Raw genomic sequence first — 13,421 nt, 5'->3', positions numbered from 1 at the left:
AAGTCTTAATCTTTTTTTTAATAGAATCACTTATTATTAAACATTTTTAAATAAAAAGTTTAATAATTTCTCACTCCTGAAATCAATGTCTCTACTAAAACAAAAATTGCTACACTATTTTACAAATTGATTTAATTTAGTTAATCTTTTTCAATCCTTAGCATTTTACAAAACCTCTTTCTTCTAACTTTTGATTTGCATTAGCTTTCGAGTTATAGAAGTAACACTGTATAGAGTTCAGTAAGCCGAAGATCAGTTCCATAGTCATATACAATACTTTATTTTCAATCAGGTTTAATTGTTTACATTAACTACAAACGTCATTTACGATTTGGAATGGAAATAAAGAGGGGGCGATAGAAAATACAGGGTTGATATCAGCGTATAGCCGGAATACAGATATATCTACACTTTGGGCAGACCCGCCGAAATGGAGCTCTCGATGCCGCAGTGATCCTGGCCACGCAGGATGCGGAAGAAGCCGTGATCGCCCCAGTCGGTGTTCCACGAGTTGCCAATGAGCCAGTACGGGATCTTCTCGTCGCCATACACGCCCCAGCCCAGAATGCGGATGGCATGACCGCCCAGCTCCTTGCCATGAGCGTGCTGATAGACGCCCTCCTTGTACAGAATGAGATCCTCATAGACGGTGAACGCCCCCTCAACCGGTCCGTTGGTCATGATCTCCACCTGGATATCGCGCACATTGCGGCGCACCGAGTATGACTTGGAGCCGAAGTGCTTGTCCTTGGCGTAATCCACCGTGTAGCTGCTCTGGCACACATGCTGGCACTTGGGCGTTCCACCGCCCTGGGCGCACGGCGGTCGAGTTCCATTCACGTGGTGCTCACACGGCGAAATCTCGTAAGGACGGCAGCCCTGCAACGAAAAATGTATATTAGATATAAAGACATAAGCAGAAATATCTAAAAACCAAAATGTTACTTTTAAAATGATTTTTTTTTATTATTTCCAGCTCATGCTGTTAAAAATCTCTAATGCATATTTATTGAAAAGCTTAGTATAGCCCTTTTTCTTTGAAAATAAGCTTTTGTCCCTTACGACGATGTCTCTGCTTTTTGCAGCTATCAGCAAATTCCATATACTGCATTCACTAGAATGCTTGCCAATAACAACTCCTAAACTGAAAGATTACTTCGGCATGCAAACAAAGAAATGTTACTATGTTGTAATGTATAAATAAAGCTAAAGAAACTAGTTGAAAGTAACCCTAGTTTGTGGTATAATAAATTAGTAAGAAATATTTGAAAGAGAACATTCAAAGATTCGTTTGCAAACTGGAGTGCATCCAAAAAAATATACCTATAAGTATACATTTACATATGTACATAAGTAGAGATAAATGTCAAGCCGTTTTCCAGCGATATCTTTAGTATAAAAGTGCTATATGGCGTCGTAAACATCGTTGCCAACTTCTAGTAAACAAAGAACTTACTAAAGTTGCTCTAAAACCATTTTTGCGTAGAAATTAATCAAAAAAAGTAGTACCTAAAGTACCTAAAAGTCATCATACAAAATCTCATTTTTATAATGAATTTTACATTATTAAAAATTATATTTTTCAACGCAAATTTAAACGAGGTTGTCGAAAAAAATTCAAATTTCGGAACATTCGAAATTCAAAATTTGAAGAAATTATCGTTTTGCATTTGTTATTTAATTTATCAGATAATTGTGAAATGATATTAAGTAGAGATTTCAAAACTGAGACATACAGCAAAAAAAAAATCTGCAAAGACAACTTTTCAAAAAGTTGTTTTTCTAAAATTGTCGGAAAAAATGGAAAAAGGATTCTGCCATAGTTCTAAGCCAGATTTTTAAGGGGATATTAATGAACATAAATAGGAGAACTCCACCAACCTGGTTGGATCCGTAGGGTCCGCCGCTAACGATGCCTTTGCGGGTCCAGTAGCTCCAGGCGGCGCCGGGGAATCCGCCGTTGCAGCCAAAGCCGCAGGTGTGGCAGCAGGACACCAGATCATCGGCCGAGAAGTGGAAGTTCAACTTGCCGCCGGAATGGATGCACACCTGCATTGCGAAATCGGTTGGAGAAATCGGTGTGAAATCAGCAGGTTAAACAAAGAGAAGGTGGGTCATCGTAGTCCCCACAATATCGATAAGATAAGCAATATGTATTTGTAGACAATATGTACAGTGTACGTACCCGATCGGACATGGCTTCCACGGCGCCGAAGGCCCAGCAGGAGCCGCAGGATCCCTGGTCGCGAATCTCGCCAATTGTGGGGCAGTTTGGCCACGCCGTCCGCGAATCGAACTCCTCCGGTATATCACCTTCAACTCCCTGGTACAAGTCCCCCAAAACCTCTCGCTTTTCGGGCAGTGCGAACTTGTGTGCATCCGGATGGACGCCCATCAGGCGACGAATGTGATCCTCCGTCACGGATTTATCGAAATTACGTCCCACCTGGCGGAAAGAGCACGGAAAATGTAATTTTCTTGTCACGTCAGCAGGAAAAACAAAGGAAAACAAAGAAATGTTGCCGCTTTTACCTGCCAGGTTTTTGCCTTGCTGCGCACCACCTCGATGAACTCATCCGAGAGCATCGATGGCTCACTGGAGGACTGGGCCACCACGGAGCACGCGGTGGCCACCAGGAGCAGAAGTTTCATTTTCTTCGCTCTGCAAATTCCCAACGCCGCTGACACAGCAAAATTCAACAGTTCACAAATCACAAATCACTTGAATAAATTGGGGGAAATGACGCGTCGGATATTCTGCGTTCTCTGTTCCGTTGTTGTTTTTGAACTGCCAGTGAAAAGTGGACGGAGAACGCTCTTTATGCCTCTATGTTCTCTTGTTTTTGTTCTGTTCTGTTCGGAAAAAAAAATGGTTGGCGCCCGTTGATTACGCGGCCAGTGTGTGCACACCGATGCGAGGAAAGTATCGCCTATCGAAAGTAGAGATGCGCGCGTGATCGGTAATGGGTTAATAATTCATTTCAATTATCATTATCAGCTAGCCAGAAATTTATAATTATTAATTGCTAATCATCTGTGTTCTAAATGTATGTACGAAAAATTAGCTGTGTCACCTATTTTTCTTAATTTTATAACTGGATAAAAATGTGGCCTAGGCATTTCCTGCATCTAAATTTCTATTATAAAAATAATATTTAATTTTAATTATTCAAAAGCCCAACACAAGATATAATTTTAATATCTTGCAATTAAATTTATTATAAAAGTGTACAAAAATATATAGGCTATTGCAGGGCTTTTAGAAACAATAAATAGATGTGTGAATAAGTGCGTTTTTATTATGTTTAATTTATTCTGTTGAATTTGATCCGAATTCTATCTACTAATAATAAAGAAATGAGCTTAATCTATCCAGTAAGTTCTTAGAATTAAACAAAAATACATGAATTTCAGACGCGACAAAAATATAATTTTTTGCAGGGTGTAATTTATGCCAAATTTAATTTTTTTTCCCAATATTGTTCAGTCGAGACAATTTGTAAGAGAATTAAAGAACAAAATATATATTTTGGATCTAATTGCAAAAAACAATGTTTCATTTTCTTTTATATAATATCTAATATAAAATATTTATTAAAATCAATTATTCGAAATTTTGAGTTTAAATATATTGTAACCAGAGCTACAAACGAACTAGTAAACAAGAACTATCGATAGTAGCCTATTCGCAATCGAAGATAACAGAGCTCTGTTAACACAGCCAGGGTGTGGTCACACTGACCGGCAATATTTTGATCAAGAAATCGCAAAGATGCGGATTTTCTGCGGAGTTTTTGCGTTCCTGGTGGCCACCAACCACCAATCAGCCCGGGCTATCCAGGCACGGAGCGACAAGGAGCAGCCGCAGACGGTGGTTTCCGGCACGGCGGTGCAATCGGTGGTGCCCGTGCAGGCGCAGCTTAGCTCCGGAATGGGACCCTCATCCTCCTCGTCATCATCCTCCGGTTCCGGCGGCGGAGCTGCAAACTCGGCCTTTTACCCGCTTGGACCGAACGTAATGTGCTCGTTCCTGCCGCGCGACTTCCTGGACTGCAAGGATCCCGTCGATCACCGGGAAAATGCCACCGCACAGCGGGAAAAGGATCACGGCTGCCTCAAGTTCGGAGGATCCACCTACGAGGATGTGGAGCACGCCAAGGTGGTGTGCACCGTTTTCGCGGACATCGACTGCTACGGCAATCGCACCTTCCTGCGCGACGGAGTGCCCTGTGTCCGTTACACGGATCACTACTTCGTGACCACCCTGATCTACAGCATGCTCCTCGGATTCCTCGGCATGGATCGCTTCTGCCTGGGGCAAACGGGCACTGCCGTCGGCAAACTGCTCACCATGGGCGGCGTGGGCGTCTGGTGGATCATCGACGTCATCCTGCTGATCACCAACAACCTGCTGCCCGAGGATGGCAGCAATTGGAACCCCTATGTCTAGACGTGTGATATGCTTTTGTCGTCCAGCTTTAAGTAGTTCAGTAAGCTCGTTAAGTAAACCACGCCAAATTCTACGTAATTTAATCTTACTTTTAATGTTTTCATTATAATGTTCGGTCAATTGCACGGTCTTACTTTGCCAAGAACAATTGCCTTCAAAACTTGTTCATCTTCAGGCCACTTATAGGAGTTTCCAAAAATCTTTATAAGTTCCCATGGAAACGAGCACGATCCCTTTATCACGCTATCCCACAAGAAAACATTAAACTATTTTTTTCCCCATTTACAACTGTTTGAATTTAGCGCCAAGTCAAACCTCCATCTCCAGTGAAGACATTCCATTTTATACAAACTATATCGCTGCCACACCGTTCCCTACCTTCAACATTAGCTTACTATAAGAGTTTTATTTTTCAAAATAAAGCTATTCTCCACGCTTTAAAAAAGAGTAGTGAGGCAACAAAAAAATAAAAAGACTTATTATTATTAGAACTATTGGTGCATTAATCATTGGGAAGTTAAAATGCAGCATTTTGCTAAAAACGGAAAAGGCCACTTAACTTTATGTCACTCTTTATTGATATGTCTCTTTTTGTTTTAAATTTCGCGCCGAACTTACACTTATTTGACCAGTAGAGATATTGGAATTTTCCCGCAAGTCTGCCGGATGCCGTCCCCTGAAACCAATTTGCCTTACGATTTCATAGTTCAAACAATTGTGCACCTTAACCCAGCATACAAAAGTAAATTTTTAATTTTTTCATCGTTTTCAGTTTTACGCCAGCCCCCCAATCTACTCACTAGTGGAGACATTGTATTATCCCCGCGTGTAGACTACTTTCGCTCCCCACTTGGTCACACTGACAGTCGGCGTTACGCCGCAGCGCTGCCTGCGTCGCTGCCGCCGCGAAAAGCTGCCCTCGAAACGAAAGAAATTCAACCCGTAAAGTCAATTGCCAAAAAGCTCGCCTCGCGCGCGGTCGACGGGAGAGTGGATGAGCGGACGCTTTCTCTTTACTCTGTTACCTTTCTCCATTACCATTGACGACGCTGCGTGCGCGTCTCCCGCAAGAAACAACAACAACAGCGAGAAGGAGCCGCAAATTGCACGGTGCATAAATAAAACAAACGAAAATATATTATGCAGCGAGAATTTACGCTTACAACAAACGATAAAAACCCGAATACGAGTGATGACAGTCGAAAGAAATAGTAGTACTACTTAAATTGCGGCACAAGACGTAAACAAAATCGTGTGTTAATTTAATGGGAAAAGAAGTACAAGAACAAGAACAACATGGGGACGCCGACGTCGACAGCGACGCCGGCAGAGACGTCGAGACATTTCGAATTTCTTTGGATGCTGATGGACTAACGGTTCTTTAGTGGTTGTTCCTTCTATGTACAGTGTGTGTGCGTGTCTGTTGGTGTGTGTAAATTGGAAAAACAGCAAAAACTGAATGGTAAATAAGTGTAAACAGAAAGGCGAAGAAGAAGAAGAAGCAGGGAGAGAAAGAAAGAAAGAGCGAAAGAGAGCCAGTAGCGATTTCCATTTATTGATCCGCTCGCACACCTGAATCCCCTTTTCCTTTAGCATCATTGACTTAACACTTAATCCGTTCGAGCGGGATTAAGGCTTCTGCCACTGCGGCTGCGACTTTGACGCCCACGCAGCGTCGACGGCGCAGCGCCCGCATTACCGGTCGCCGGTAATTAGCCGCCAAGGCCGTCGGCGCTACACAGAAAGAAAAACGGCGGCGACAGATTCTCAAGTTGGGCTAAGGATAACACTTTAACCCAGTTCACTGGAGTTTAATTTAATAGGAAAATTTAAGTGCACCTAAATGTAAAAATCCAAAAATTCATTGACCAGCGAAGTATTTTGAAACCCAAGTCTTCGTAAGCAGCTTTAAAAAATGTTAAATCCATAAAGTTTAACATATAAAGTTTAAAAACAATTATAAATGAAAAATTCAAATTTTATAACAAAATTTCATTGAACAGCAGTGGGATTCGCACCTAAGCTTTTGATTAATCAGCACTTAGCCTATCATACAATTAAACGTGAACAAATGTAGAATTCATCTTAGGAATTATTACAAATTATTTAAAAAAATTTTATATTTATGTCAATCTGACTTATGTATGTCGTTTTTTTTTCTCTGTGCATAATTGCTTCAGTTTTGCTGCAGCTGTGTTAAAGTTCAGCCTCATTAAATGCAGCTGCCTAACGGTACGCGTTAGCCGGTATTCGATACCCCGATACTCGGTACTCGACTACCGTCGCACAAAGATGATGTAAGCGAGATTAAGAGCAGCCAGTATATTCCTAATTAGCAGCATCCTGAACAGGAGTGTCCCAAATTTAATGCAAACTTTAAAATAACGTTCAGAAAATCTCTTGAAAAGTCGTTTTTAAATTTAATTTAAATTTTATTGATTAATGCAAACTATGGCAATTTTTGGGGCTCTAAAAAGAGGATTGGATTTTTGTTACCAGAGGGTAAAGAAACTGAATTAATTCTGCGAGTAATACAAGAGAACCGAGCTTTTATAGGGACATTAAATGTTGAATAAAAAATGGTCTTATATAGGACCATAAAGTCACTGTGGACTTGAGTGGAAGCCCATTTGCAGTGACAGTTGTGCTTTATTTCCTTGAAAGTGCTTAAATTCAAAGTGGCTAGATAACAGATTTTCCGCTTGGTGAATATCTTAACCCTTGATTAACCTAAATAAATTTGATAACATTGCCTAAATTGATTAAAAAAAAAAATAAGACACGTTTTTTTGTTTAAGCTAAAATAAAGAAAGGAAAATAAAAAAATTTTAATTAAAAAAGTAAATCTATCTAAGGGTTAAGGGAAGCACATAATTATGAACGTGATACTACGGAAATATAACTACGGAAATATACAAGACCAAATTCTAGGGAAACTCGGCAATTTAGTGGCTCTCACTCTCTCTTTCTACCTATCTATCTATCTGTCTATCTCCATCTCATTTGCCTTTCGCGGGCGAGAAAGTGTTAAGAGAAAACAACAACAAACAATATTGTTAATGAAGCCAACCGTAAAACGTTTTTTTTCCCTCAATTTTTTTCATGTTTGGAATTTTTGTTTAAAAGTGCAACATAAGCAAAGCAGCGTGAAGTAAAAACCATAAAATATATATAAAGAAGCGGGGAATCGGAGAAAAGCGTTAACCGAAGCCAAGAAAAATTAAAACCAACCGAAAACCAACATCAAAAGTTGCCAACTTTTTGTTCGACCGCAGCAGCCAAAGAAGCAGCGGCGTCAGCAGCGACGCCCGCCTGCAGCCAGCGTCGCGCTGGCAACAACAAATTGCGGTATGAATTTTCTGCACATTTTTTTGTACTCTAGCGAAGAAAAAAATATTATGAAACCCTATACAATTTTGCACAGAAAACTATTTTTTTTAAAGCAATATGAGCTATGTAAATAAATTCAAGATTTCGAAACGTACACTAAACAATGTCAAAATAATTACAAATTTTAAATTTTCTTATTTTCAAATATAATTTTAATCTTATCAAGTTAATATAAAACCATTTTTTGTTTAACTTTTGACAACAATTAATTTGTTTTATTTGGTTTTTTATCATTAGCATTATATTATGAAATAATATTATTTTATAATTGTTAAAACTAAAATTTTTGAAAGTTTTGGGTTGTGAAATATTTATTAAGTAAAAATATGGTGATAAAATGACTCCATTATTTTGTGTCTTCAAAACCTCGAGACCTTTTGCATATTTAAAATAATTTAAAAAAAAATACTACTGAATTGTCTCAGAATGTCACTATATTTTTTTTTTTTTGTGTATGCACTCATCTTCCATCTGGAACACACTGATCTATATACATATGTATATTTACTCTTGTTCCTCCATTCTGTCACACACACACACACTGCTGATTTTACTGTTTAATTTGTAATTTTGCCAAATTGTAGACACAGCATAATAAACACACAAAAAGAAACGAAACTAGAAATGTAGTTCACAGTTTGACAGCTGAAGGGGATGGGGCGAACCTCATTTCAAATAATTCTCTTTAATCTATTATATAATGAAAAGAAAAAGACGCCGATTAGCCAAATTAATTGAAAGGGATGGTGAGCATATGAAAACATTTTAGTGGGAAATAAATCACAGCAGTTTGATAAAATTTAATTTATCTAAAACCAAGTTTAAGATAATTTAATTAAATTATAGTGTATCAAATCACAGGATAACACAAAATATTTAATTAAAATGAAATGAAAAACAAATTTTTAAGTAAGACGGGAATATTTGTATTTATCTAAAGCTATGTTATTTCGAAAATATTTTTCCCTTAATCAGCAATTATTATTTAGTAATTTGACACTTTATTATACTTTAACTTATTTGTGGAATAGTGTTTTGATTAACTTTTTTTTGTCAGTCTGTGATAAAATAATAGGTAAACGTCATCCCCGAATTAGAAGCAAAGGCATCTTGAAAAGTTTAAAACCTCGTTGAGGACGACCAACCCCCCTTTTTCCGATGATAGCGATTTTATAAAAAGTCATCCCCATCGTTGAATTTAAGTGCTCCGAACTGCTGCAAGTGTAAATGATTTTTCAAATTGAAAATATCGTTTAACAGAATGAAACAGCAATACAAAAAAAAAGGAAAACAAATACCGAAGACAGACGGGGGTAAATTAAAAAAAAAAAAAACAAAAAGTGCTAAAAATAGAGAAAAAATTTGATGATGTCGCTTTCGTTTGCCACTAGCAATGCCATAACATTGCACAGAAATAAATATCATGGAATTGGTCAAAATAATATCTTAAAAATATTTCAAAATAAATTGTTTTTAAATATTTAGAAGTACACAAAACAAATGTCATCCATTTTAAATCGAGCATACAAAATTTGGACTTATATTTACTAATATTTTATAATAAGGGAGGAAGTCTTTTTTTAAATTTACCCAGATCCAAAACCAATTTTTTCTAAGATCATACCAAATTTTTAATGGATTTTGCGATTTGAACTGCGGTCATTTCACTTGACATTTTGAGTTATTAACCCATAACATTTTCGAAAAATCCTTAAATCATTTATGTATTTCACTAATGTCTTCCAGCTGTCTTTAGTAAATTCATATATGCATTCGGCCATCGAAAATGGTAATTTGGAAATAAAACGCACGTGGCTATGGTCGGTCGCAAGATTGGATCATCATTTTCCTGCGTGTATGCAAGGTGGGTGGCAATTTTCGGGGGTGGAAATGGGAAACTGGGAGTCGCAGTGAGGCAGTGAGCCGCCAGTCCAAAACTCAGCCGTAGTCGTTGATTTTTCCGTCGCCGGTATGTGTAGCTGTTTCTGCGGCTGTCCATGTCCAAGCATTTCATTTTTCCTATCCCCCATAAAACTTGCGTGGCCCGTGCTCTTCGGGGGTTAGTTATTTTTGGGGACGACAACCGCAGCAGTAACAGCAACAGCAGCAGCAGCCCTCTGAACTGCGAAGGAGGATTCTCGATTCTCGACGAAGGATAGCGAATATGTGCAGGTTGGGATGCCAGTAGCGCATAGCAACGTGTGTTGTTACAGTTTCATTTTCATTTTCGGTCTCAGTTTTCTGGGTCGCTGTCTCTGGAGTTGGCTGTACTGTTCCAAAGCTGGAGGATGGTACACAGCCCACGGCTGCGATGACATCCAGAAAACGGAAAGAATGAGCCGATAAATCTTCGCGGAACCACAAAGACCTGTTTGGCGGAGTTCTGCTTGTAATAAATAACTTAAAATAGATTTTATACTAAATGTAATTCCCACCTTTAAATCTCAAATATATATAGCTCTCTTGTAAATCTCGTTTGTATCTCTCACGTGAAAATGGTTTAAGGAATGCTCAAGCTTGAGTTGTGTAAAACATTTGATAAATTTACCTGACCTTACCATCAAATAAATAAAATAATTATGAGATGGAAAAATGTGTTCTGAAGCATTGCTAAATGTAAAGTTTCTTTTACGTTTTAATCTTTACACTACGATTTACACTACAAAAAAGTAGTAGTAGAAAGAAGAGAACCCCAAGAGCAAACTTTCTTATGGTGGTTCCAAATAATTACATTTATTTAAACCATTTGGTTTTTGAAACTTTGAGTAGCTGAAGAGATTTGGCTAAATTTATTTTGGTCAATGCTTTAGGTAATTTCCATCGTTATCAAGCTCAGCCAATAATTGATCACTATATCTGGATCAGATGGCTTTGCAATCACGGCGGCCAAAAGCTGGATTGGAAAATGTCAAGGGTGCTGTCTGTCCTACTGACCATCTGTCCATATGCCCTGCTCTCAATGTGAACAAAAAGAAGCACAAACTTGGCGATGGCGATGATTTTGTTGCCTGTTGTTCTGTTTCTGAACTTTGAAGGATTTTCCAATCTAGGATGCCTTATGTGTGTGTGTGTATTGGCGAAAACTCCCCATACAAACACATGGCCAGAGGGCCACGCATAATACACATGCAAATGTCAAAGCTGCCAGGCTGTCGCCATACGCGAAAGCATCACTTGTGCCACCTAACCACCCACCCACCACCCACTAAGGCACCCACTTTGCCACCCACCATCCATCCACCCAGACGGCCATTGGCGACTTTTAGCGGCTTTTATTTGTGCTGGAATGGAAATCGTCTTCTGTGCTGTCACTTCTATTACAGTGCACCTTCCAATTTGTTATACTAACTCTGGTAATTTGTATTGGAGATTCCGTTGAGTTGAAGTAATCATTATCACGATTACAGACACTTGATTTGTTCGAAATCGTCTTCGTGGGATCGAAATGCTTTAAATTAAACGCATGTACCATCAATAAGAGAAAATTGACATATTTAAGTTAGAAATGCAATGCCAATGATCAGAAGATCAATTAAAATTCGTTAATACATTTCTTATAAAAGAGTAAGAGTTTTGGGATTGGATATGTAGGCAAAGTTTGTATTAATATACATATTTTGATTAATTACCGAAGCTTTTTTTCTGGTGTCTAAAATACAAATAAGAACTGTGAAACAAATATTTGAATATTGCTCAAATATATAGTGAAACTGTATCGAGCGTACACTGTACTGTTATTTGTTGTTGTTCTTATTCTGTGTCGTCCACGCGTCTTCTCTATGCTCCAGTAAAATTTGAGGAGGGTTGTTGAAGAAAAGCGATAAGTGGGTGGGTGGGTAGATAGGTGTGTGTGTGTGCGGTGGGTGAACTTTGAAAAACTCACCACCGTCTTTCGCCAAACCGGTCCCAGTCGACCTCTTCCTCTCCTTATGTCTTACTATCTGTCACACTCTGGAAAAAAAAGGAATATAATTTCTAGGATATTTGGAAGTATATTGTATTCAAGTGAGACTTATGTACCTTGCTCGCCCAAAATAATCGAATCAAGTTTTTGATAACTTCTTAAAAATACTTTCGAACTGCATTGTATATGGAATTTAGAACGCGTTTTTTATCTTGAAAATTCATGTTTTTTTCTAAGTGTGTCTTATTTCTATTTTTCTTGTCGGTTTTGTTCTGTTTGGCAAATTGTTTGCCACAAACAATTGCACATTTTTTCCGACTCTAAAAATTGGAGCATTCTTTCTGTTTTAAGCCTTCTTCTTTGTTATTTTAAAACCCATTAATTTTACTGCCAAAAAGTTTATTGTAGTGCTGCAAAAGTAAGTAAGGAAGTTAACCTTATTAGTCAGCATTAATATAGCCATCTTTGTCTTCTTTTTCGTGCTTATATCTTATGCTCTACAATTGTATATGTTAAAAAATGTAGAATCTAAATGCATAATATGTTGGCATAGGCAATATCTACAAATAGATTCCATTTCGAAAAAAAGTTATCTTTACACCCTTGCGTTTATGCAATTTATTTTGGGTGTCTCATATTCTACTTTGTATTTTTTACGGCCAGCGGAGAAAAAACAACAGAAGCAAAGGTATATAAAACACTCTTACAATTTTCCTCACAAATTTTACCATTTCTATTTCTACACGGCAAAGCATTTTCACATTTAACATGATTCTAAAATGTCAACATTTAATACCAAATTGTTCATAACTCTTCAATATAATTTAACTATTGGAAAAACCATAATCTGTTCCATTCGATGCCAAATTCGTTGCATGGTTTAATTTACAAACTTCAAAAGTTTTAAATCTGAATCTATAAATTCAAAAACTGTCGTTTTTGGGGTGTCAATTATTCAAATTGGATTCTATATAACCAATAATATAATTTTAAAAAATTCTTAAAGTATTTTTGAATTTAATGTAATATTCAGTAAAACACAAATAAATGTTATTTCATTTATCAAAAAAAAAAGACATTTAAGAAAATTAGACTTTTTTTTCGGTGGAGTTTCTTATTCATTTGTTATCCTTCGTTGGCGGCAACAACAATTACAATAACAATGGAGTTGGAAAACAATGCGTGCGAAAGGCTTCCCTAACGCTTTAAGACGCTTTTGATATTGCCTTTGTTTTCTTTCAGTGTTCCTTTGTGGTTGTGTGAGTGCTGCTTTCCGTTCTTTTTGTTATTGTTTATGCTGGATGCATTCGCACTATGTTGTTTACTCTTTTTTGTTGTGCGCTCCCAAAAGAAAGTGGAGCCACAATTTCAGCCTCTTCCTTTTCGTTCGGCTGTTTTGCACCCAATGGTGATGATATCTTAATTACATTTTATAATTATAGTCGAGTGGGTCCATAATTTTCAACTTTGGGAACTAACAACATTCTGGCAGTTAAAATGGCGTTTGCCAAGACAAAATTAAAAAAAAAAATTACACTGTATTTGAAAAGACTACTTTTAAATCAGAGTCAACGGAATTTTGCTTCTTTTTATTCACTTAATCTTTCGACATTTTGTATTACACATTGTTTTTTGTATTACACATTATAATAATAAAATACAAAATTTGGAAGTTAT

At 37.6% G+C, this 13,421-nt stretch overlaps 2 protein-coding genes and 1 long non-coding RNA gene across 4 annotated transcripts; 2 read left to right on the top strand and 1 right to left on the bottom strand.

Annotated features, from left to right (window-relative positions):
• Positions 1–256: 256 nt before the first annotated feature.
• Positions 257–2,877, bottom strand: LOC128265425 (cathepsin B). The gene is made up of 4 exons (XM_053001431.1): positions 2,533–2,877; positions 2,186–2,446; positions 1,882–2,049; positions 257–879 (listed from the first exon to the last, which is right to left on the bottom strand). Exons 1-4 carry the CDS (start codon positions 2,650–2,652, stop codon positions 406–408), a joined length of 1,023 nt encoding a protein of 340 aa, XP_052857391.1. The 5' UTR covers positions 2,653–2,877; the 3' UTR covers positions 257–405.
• An 833-nt stretch (positions 2,878–3,710) lies between these two features.
• LOC128265422 (TM2 domain-containing protein CG11103) lies at positions 3,711–4,538 on the top strand. The gene has a single exon (XM_053001416.1). It carries the CDS (start codon positions 3,773–3,775, stop codon positions 4,448–4,450), a length of 678 nt encoding a protein of 225 aa, XP_052857376.1. The 5' UTR covers positions 3,711–3,772; the 3' UTR covers positions 4,451–4,538.
• A 724-nt stretch (positions 4,539–5,262) lies between these two features.
• LOC128265427 (uncharacterized) lies at positions 5,263–10,282 on the top strand. Of its 2 annotated transcripts, XR_008268859.1 has the most exons (5): positions 5,265–5,912; positions 7,577–7,798; positions 9,587–9,809; positions 9,905–10,012; positions 10,078–10,282. It is a non-coding gene; the product is annotated as an uncharacterized LOC128265427 (long non-coding RNA). The 2 variants fall into 2 exon arrangements; XR_008268858.1 differs by having other exon boundaries at positions 5,263–5,912; positions 9,587–10,012.
• The last annotated feature ends 3,139 nt before the right edge of the window (positions 10,283–13,421 follow it).

This window comes from Drosophila gunungcola, unplaced genomic scaffold, assembly GCF_025200985.1.
Source record: "Drosophila gunungcola strain Sukarami unplaced genomic scaffold, Dgunungcola_SK_2 000122F, whole genome shotgun sequence".
Classification (NCBI taxonomy): Eukaryota; Metazoa; Arthropoda; class Insecta; order Diptera; family Drosophilidae; genus Drosophila; species Drosophila gunungcola.
The sequence above is the reverse complement of the archived record's forward strand: the minus strand, read 5'-3'. Positions and strand labels throughout refer to the sequence as shown.

Coding starts and splice junctions, on each gene's coding strand:
- LOC128265425 (XM_053001431.1), bottom strand. CDS start 2,652: ATGAAACTTCTGCTCCTGGTGGCCACCGCGTGCTCCGTGGTGGCCCAG. Junction 2,447..2,532: donor GCAAGGCAAAAACCTGGCAG/GTAAAAGCGGCA, acceptor TCTTTCCGCCAG/GTGGGACGTAATTTCGATAA. Junction 2,050..2,185: donor TGGAAGCCATGTCCGATCGG/GTACGTACACTG, acceptor TTCGCAATGCAG/GTGTGCATCCATTCCGGCGG.
- LOC128265422 (XM_053001416.1), top strand. CDS start 3,773: ATGCGGATTTTCTGCGGAGTTTTTGCGTTCCTGGTGGCCACCAACCAC.